Genomic DNA, 8,064 nt, shown 5'->3' on the forward strand with positions numbered 1-8,064 from the left:
GGGGAGTGTGGCAGCTGGTGGCTCTGCAGGATAAGCACTGGACCGTAAACCATAAGGCCAGCTGCTCAGCAGGAGAAAGATGAGGCTTTCTGCTCTCACAAAGATGTACAGCCTTGGAAACCTTATATAGGGTCACTATGAATCGGAACAGACTCCATGATACTTAAAAACAAAAGCAAATGTAAAAGCTTAGGTTTCTCTCCAGACCACTTAACTTTACATTAACCCACGTTAACCTCTTAGCCTTCTCTTTCTGAGGGGACTCAATATAGGAGGTAGTGTATATAGTGACCACAAGTGGAGAAATGTTTACCAAGAGATGGGAAGCTCTGTTACCTTAGAGACACCAACACTTACATTCTACGGTTCTGCACTATACAGATTTCATTTTTCTTTTTCCCTCTGCCCTATTTCTCCATTAAAACTACCTGTTGCTGCTGTCTGAAAGCCTGTCATGCAACAAGGATGACTTCTGAATTCTGTGGGGAAAACATGCTAACTACTCCATATTCAACATCTCCAGATTGTCTTGGATAAAGTTATGGGCAAGCACAAGTTACTACTGTCGCCTGCTCATAATACTGACTCCTCCCAATAATTCAGAACTTGAACTGATTTTTTGAATTATATGTCTATTCTATACACGGCATGTTCTACACGACATATTCTATACATAACTTGACCTTGCATGTTTTATAGGAATAAGTTAGTTTAGGTTTGCAAATAAGCAATCACAAAGTTGTTGTTGTTGTTGCTAAGTACTGTGGAGTTAGTTCCAACTCATAGTAACCCTCTAGAAGGTTTCTGAAGAATAACTGGTGAATTTGAACTGCTGACCTTGTGGTTCAAATAGACCTTTTAGTACCAGTGCTTATCCTATAGCACACCACACTGCAAAGTTACTAGCCCACAAAACATTTTCATGGCCTCCTCTCCTCACATAAACTAACCCAAAGAGTAAAGTAAATTATGCTTTTTGCTAGATGCCCAGAATAATTCTTCAATGGGCCTAGAAGAGTAGACAAGTGTTTAGCTGAATGGTTGGATGGATTGCCACCTCCAGGTCGCTGTAAGCCTAGAAATAATTTGGTCTTGGTCTAAGTGCTAATATCACGTTGCCAAGTCTCTTTCTGAAAAGCATAAAAGCAAAGTATCCCATTCCTACTAGCAAACCAACCACAAGAGTGGTGCCAAGAACTTTTGGGGCCCTTTTCTTGGCCACCCGGAATGCTGTTGGCAGCACTGCAGAGATTAATATATTGTTGACATGTCCTAAAACCTTGTTAAATGTTTTTCTCTTTAAGACACGCTCGTAATAGGTTTCCAAGTTTGGTCGCTTTCCATTTCCCCAGTTTCTCCTCGCAAACCCCAGGAACTTCAGTCGATGCAAAGTGACAGCAAGTGAGACATCTGCCAAGGTGAAGGATTCTCCACAGAGCCAAGGCTGGCGGCCCTCTTCTAGACAGAGGAATGGACAAGGAGAATTAGAAGCAAGCACCAGACAGACAGACCCTCGCAGGTATCTGTGGTCTCAGCCCTAAGGGTGAGTATAGTTTAGTAAAACTGAAGGTCATGATGCATTTTATTGACAACTGCCCTCAGCAAATAATTCTATGCCAAAAAAAAAAAAAAAAAAAAGTCCATACAAATGTATCGCAAGTTAAGGGAGACTTGTTTGACATCTGTTAGTTACTCAGGTCCCCAGGTGAAACTGAAGCTACTTGAGCTCAAAACCTACCTATCATTTTGTTAAGGACTCAGGACTGGGGAGCCTGAGAAGTTAACAGACACTTCTTTCTGTTCTGGAAAACAACATGTGTGCTTTAGGAAAGCCATCAAGATGGCTTTCCTGCTTTCAGTCATTTATCTAAAGTAGAAAAGGGTCCTTCTTGTGAAGCCGACTTCAAGACTTCAAGCTTGTTGTCAATTAGAGTAATGCAAAATACCCATATGTGCACATCTAGGCAATGTCTTGATCATGACGTTAGGCTCACAGGTACATGGATGCCCTCCCTGCATCAGCCCTGCAGCCAGGTTTGCAGATACCTATGTGTAGGTACTCATTCTGTACTTTATTTTAGATTGCAAGTGCCCTTTCCACCAACCAAAGGAAAATCTTACAGGGAGCATTTACTCAAATCATTCAACTAAACTCACAACTGTAACTAAAAATTTCTATGTGTATTAGGTAGAAATAATCTTCCAACTATTATTTAAATTGTACGGAAAATTGTATCATCAGTCATATTTCATTTAGATAGATGAAGAATGAGTTTCAAGTAGATGTCTGGCTTTTGCTGTAATTATTTGCTACTAAATCACTGAATAACAGTAACAACAAACAAATGACAAAAGATTTTTGGTACAAAATAAGAATGTTCTCATAATTATCTTGGTGAATATTGAATAAAAGAGAAAATAATATATAAATGAGAACCTACCTGGGGTTTCTTCATTTCTTCTTTGTAACTCTGTTTCCACCTGATCCAGAACCTTCTCCAACTCATCAAGAATTTTCTTCAAATATTTGACATTGTCATGGTCAAGCAGCTTTGACTAATCAAAAAAAATAAATAAATAAGAAGAAAAGATAAATGAAAAAGTTATTCATGTCTATAAAAAAAGAGGCAGAGAGCAAAGTAGGTATAAATTTTTAAAGAATTAAAGCTTGTTTATTCTGGACAATAGCGAAAATAGAATAACATTGCTAAACGAAAAGCAAAGTTGAGGGGAAAATATCTCAGCTGGGAAAATGCCCTAGAATCCAGACTACTATTACCTGACAATTACTGTGGTGTCAGATGAAGAGCCACATAGCATGAGATCCCGCTTACATCCAACTCAAGAATGGCATTCTGGCAGAAGTGACAACCTTTTCAAGCCTAGCTTACACTCCCAAACTCAAACCAAATCCAAAGCCATACAGTGGATTCCAAAACGTTTCCAAGACTGTAAACCTTTATGGCAGCAGACAGCTTCATCGTTCTCTTGAGGAGAGGCTGGTAGGTTTGAACTGCTGACTTTATGCTTATCCTGCAATGCCTCCAGGGCTCCTTAGACTATACTCACTTTGCTAAATATTCTTCATTAATGCCATTGGATGCCACTAGTGGGGGCTAAGATCAGGGCAAATAAAAATTTTGAAAGCAAAAGGAAATAGGGAAAAAATGACAAAGAATTTGGGGTGGGAATTGAGAAATGGAGAGGAAGGAGAAGGGAGAGTTCTGGGGGTTCAGCAGAGAGCCATTCTGACTTTCAATGATCCTCACAGATCTGTTAGAATCTCTCTGACTAAACCCACCAAAACACCCAATAACCAAACCTAATCCCCATGCTGTAGTCCACATTTTGTTTAATTTCTCTCTAGCATCTTAAATTTCTCTCCTTCCTTCAATTGCTATCACTTGATTCTTCCCATTGTCAACCTTCTATTTCCCAGTCTTTTTTTATGGAGTCCTTCTCGATCATCATTAACAACAATCTATCTTAATATGAGATCCATGTCCCTTGGAAATTCTTGCATTAAGTAGGAGTTCCATGAGCCTCTAGATTTTACACTAAGAATATAACAATATGTATATATCTCTGTTGACAGTGTTCATAACTTTTATCAAATTTTCAACAAGGATTGTTGTTGTTGTTGTTGTTGTTAGGTGCCATCAAGTTGGTACCAACTCATAGCGAACCTAATCCACAGCAGAACGAAACACTGCCCGATCCTGGTCCAACCTCACTATTATTGCCACACTTGAGTCCATCAATGCTGCTACTTGGCCAATCCATCTCGTTGGGGGGTCTTCCTCTTTTTCTCTGACCCTCCACCTTACCATATATGATATCCTTCTCCAGTGGCTAGTCCCCCTTGACAATATGACCAAAGTATGAGAGACGAAGTTTGGCCACCCTGGCCTCCAAGGAGCACTCTAGGCTGTACTTCTTCCAACACAGATCTATTGGTTCTTTTGGCAGCCCATGGCACTTTCACTATTGTCCTCCAATACCATAACTCAAATGCATCAATTCTTCTATGGTCTTCCTTATTTACTGTCCAGCTTTCACATGCATATGAGGATATTGAAAATACCATGGCTTGGGTCAAGCACACCTTAGTCTTCAAGCTGACATCTTTGTTTTTCAGCACTTTAAAAAGGTCTTGTGCAGCAGATTTGCCTAATGCAATATGTCACGTCATTTGATTTCCTGACTGCTGCTTCCATGAGTGTTGATAGTTGATCCAAGAAGAATGAAGTCCTTGACAACTTCAACCTTTTCTCCATTGATAAGAATGTTTTTTATTACCCTAAAAAAAGTTTCAAACCTGCTTTAGATATTGGTGCTCCCATAATCCAATCTTCATTTTTTACTATTGCTGATTTTCTTGTTATTTTACTTTTCATTTGCTTGTTTTCTATGCTGAAAACTAAATATCTGTACCGGTAGCCCAGACCAATCTATTTTCATATACAACTTCCTACTAGATATCATGGGGAATATGGTGGCTCTGTACCATAAGCACTAGACTGTGAACCCCAATGTCATTGGTACAAGCCCACCAGTCACTCCGCAGGAAACAGATGAGGCTTTCTGCTCCCACAAAGAATCACAGCCTCGAAAATCCTAGATAGGGTCACTATGAGTCAGAACTGACTCAACAGCCCTTAACAACAACAACTAGATATCAAAAGCTAAATGTTCCCCAGGAGCCTGAGATACTACATGTCTAAAACCTTATTCATTATCATCCCTGCCATCCCCACTCCTCCACCACCTGTTCTCACAGTAACAATCTTACTTGCCTATACTACCATCAACCCAATTGTCCCAGAAACCTAGGAATCATACTGATGTTGTCATTAAGTGCCATCGAGTTGGTTCTGACTCATAGCCATCCTGTATAGGGTTTCCAAGGAGCAGCTGGTAGGTTTGAAATCACTAATGCTGTGGTTAGCAGTCTAGTGCTCATGTGACAGCAGTATATCATGGCCCAAATCATGTTAGAAGCCTCACACTTCACACATAACTTCATGAACTAGCCCCATATATCCCAATTGTTTAAAACCTTATTAATTCTTCACTTCCTTACCAGTCCAACGGTTTAGACTCTCATTTCTGCCTGCCTGGATAGAATACAATTCACCAAAAGGTCTTACTGCTTCCAAACCATTCAGCACACTTTTACCAAAATGTTTCTATCTTTTCTAACTCAAAAATTGGCTAACTTCAGTAAGCTAACTTCAGACATGATTGCCTACAAGATCTAGTCCAAATTCAGCATGGTGTTCTAGGTCTTCCCTAATTTATTCTCTGATTCTCTTATGGATTTTATACTTGACACTCAAGCTCTTGTGTTACCTTTGTTCCTTTAGTCTCTCTGAAGAGATCTTTGTCCTTCTTTGGGCCTTAAATGAATGTATAACAGGGGGTCAGAAATGAGGGCAAAATCTGATTGCAGTGAGTGGAAACTTAAGACGGTAGTAGTATGTATAGATATTGCTTTGAGAAGCTTATTTTGCTGAGATAGGGTTAAAAAAAAAAAAAAAGATAGCAAGCAGAAAGAGAGTGGAAAATGTGAATGTCTGCTATAATTTTGATTGTAGAAGCTTGTCACCACGTTGGTACATGGAAAAAGAATCAGAAAAAAGAGAAAAACTGACCATAACTGGTGAACAGAGCATTGCTCCTGTATGGGGCCAGAGGGAAAGGCTCCACATTGAGTTTTGTAAACCCGTGTATAATGAGTGCAGGACATAGGCTCTCAAGTGGTAGGAATCCCTGAAAGCACAGGCTCCTGGTTCATTTAACTTGCTTTTAGGTTTTATAACTTTCTAAAGAAATCAGCATGTATAACATCTGCTTTTTAAAGAATTGATATCAGATGTGATATCAAAAATCTAATAAAGATAATTCTTTCTAAAAACAAAGCATAAATCATGGTAGCATGTGTACTAGCGAACTGCTGCATTTAAAAGAATGTGTTTTAAAATACTAGTCTCTTATAAAAAAATAATTTAATGCAAATAACGGATGTCAAATGAAGGAAGCCCTGGTTTACTTACTTTAAGTCGCTTTTGTTTTGCAATGTATGCCTCTTGTAAATCTGGATTTTCTTCAGCAAGCTTCTTGAGTTCAGATTCTGTGTTACCTATTTGGCCTGACAATAAAAACATTTTTGAAAGAGTAAAAGTTATTTTCTCCCTTCTATATCAGAAACAGGACTCTTGGTGTGGGCACTGTGGAATCAGGAGTGGACTTCAAACCACAAGCTCAGCAATTCAAACCTGCCAGCTACTCCTCAGAAACCCTATAAGGGTCGTTATGAGTCAGAACCAACTCAACAGCACTTGATAACAACAACAGAAATAAGGACAAGCGAGGACACTTGGTTTTAAGACAATAGGTTCAGAGTCCCATCTCTGCCTTGGACTACTCTCTGTATACCTCAGTTTCCTCATCTTTATGCCTCAGTTTCCTCATCTATAAAACAAAAATCTAAGAGTAAATCTGCTGCATTGGATAGGAGATCTAGTGGCACAGTGGGCTAAGCATTGGGCTACTAACCACAAAGTTAGTGGTTCAAACCCACCAGCCACTCAGTGGGAGAACAATGAGGCTACCTGCTCCCCTAGAGATTACAGCCTCAGAAACTCTAAGAAGGCCTCTGTCCTACAGGATCTTTATGAGTGTGAATTGACTCAATAGCAAAGGGTAGGTGGTGGGCTGCATATTGTTGTTAAGTGCCATCAAGTCAGTTCCAACTTATAGCGACCCTGTGTAGGGTTTCCAAGGAATAGCTGGTGGATTTGAACTGCTGACCTTGTGGTTCACAGTCCAGTGAAGATTTTACAGCACCACAGCAGGAGTCCATAAAATGAGGATCAAGCGAAAAGCACTTAAAGCAATGCTAAGCACATGATAGGTGCAGAGTGAAGATCAGTTTTCTACTTTCCAATACATTTTGAGTTTTCTACAATGAAATTCTGTATGAGTGGGGAGAGAAAAGCCTTATTTAAAAAGTAATAATTGCAAGTGATAGAATTTTAGCCAGAATATTGGTTCCAAACAATACTTCTGAGGGGAAAGAAAGGAAGGTGAATGGGAGAAGCAGGAGAAGAGGGCTGGGTAGTTGAGAAAGGAAGGGAAGGAAGAAGAGAAAAGGGCAAGGAAGGAGAGGAGAGAACATGAAAGGAGATAGTAGGAGGAAAATAACTTACTGAACAAGAGAATGACCAAGGAGAAGTATGATGTCATGGAGAAAACTGTTTTTGGAATCAGAAGACCTGGATTTAAGTTCTAACTCAACCACTGACTTGTAATGTGGCCTTGGAAAAGCTTCTGAAACTTTCATAGTCTTATTTGTTATCTTAAAATAGGGGGTGGGAAGAGGTCATAAAATGTCAACAAGATGCTGTGAAGACTATAGACCTGGGATAGATAGATAGATAGATAGATAGATAGATAGATAGATAGATAGATAAGAACCAGAAATATTTACTCAGTTATACCTAATACCAAACAGTATCCAGCTTTCCTGATTCTCAGTCCATCTGTTCACGGAACTATCTTTGCTTTTCTACATTCTTAGAATTTTATCCAAGTTTGGCCCTCAAAGCCTACAGGAAGAAAATCAGGTCTATAGAAAACTGAAAGGCTCTCTAGTAGCATAGTGGTTACAAGTTAGGATGCTAAACTCAAGTTCAGCAGTTGAAAACTACCAGCTGTTGTGTGGGAGAAATAAGAGGCTTTCTGTTCCCATAAAGATTCACAACCTCGGAAACCCTATGCAGGGTTGCTATGAATTGGAACCGACTTCACAGCACCTAACCACCACCACCACAGATAACTGAAGTGTTGGACTATCCAGCTGAACTGCTGAAGCACAGGTTAATCAACCAGTGTATGTACATACATGAAGCACTCAACACCCTATTCCCAGTCTTCTCTAAATGACCATGAGACAAGTTAGGTCTCAAAAATGAGTGAATATTAGCCACCTAGCCACCTAGTAGTAGTAAGGAGCTCTGGTAGCGTAGTGGTTACGAATCGGGCTGCGAACCTTAGGGTCAG

General features: G+C 39.7%; 1 protein-coding gene across 1 annotated transcript in view; it reads right to left on the reverse strand.

Annotated features, from left to right (window-relative positions):
* Positions 1-1,027: 1,027 nt before the first annotated feature.
* The window catches only part of GDAP1 (ganglioside induced differentiation associated protein 1), a 19,004-nt gene continuing 11,967 nt past the window's right edge, over positions 1,028-8,064 (reverse strand). The window contains exons 4-6 of the mRNA XM_006860004.1: positions 6,057-6,151; positions 2,442-2,556; positions 1,028-1,458 (exon numbers count right to left, since the gene is read on the reverse strand). Of these exons, the coding sequence (XP_006860066.1) occupies positions 1,076-1,458; positions 2,442-2,556; positions 6,057-6,151 (593 nt within the window). The 3' untranslated portion in view covers positions 1,028-1,075. The remainder of the gene's footprint in view (positions 1,459-2,441; positions 2,557-6,056; positions 6,152-8,064) is intronic.

Source organism: Chrysochloris asiatica, unplaced genomic scaffold (genome assembly GCF_000296735.1).
Source record: "Chrysochloris asiatica unplaced genomic scaffold, ChrAsi1.0 scaffold00036, whole genome shotgun sequence".
Taxonomy (NCBI): Eukaryota; Metazoa; Chordata; class Mammalia; order Afrosoricida; family Chrysochloridae; genus Chrysochloris; species Chrysochloris asiatica.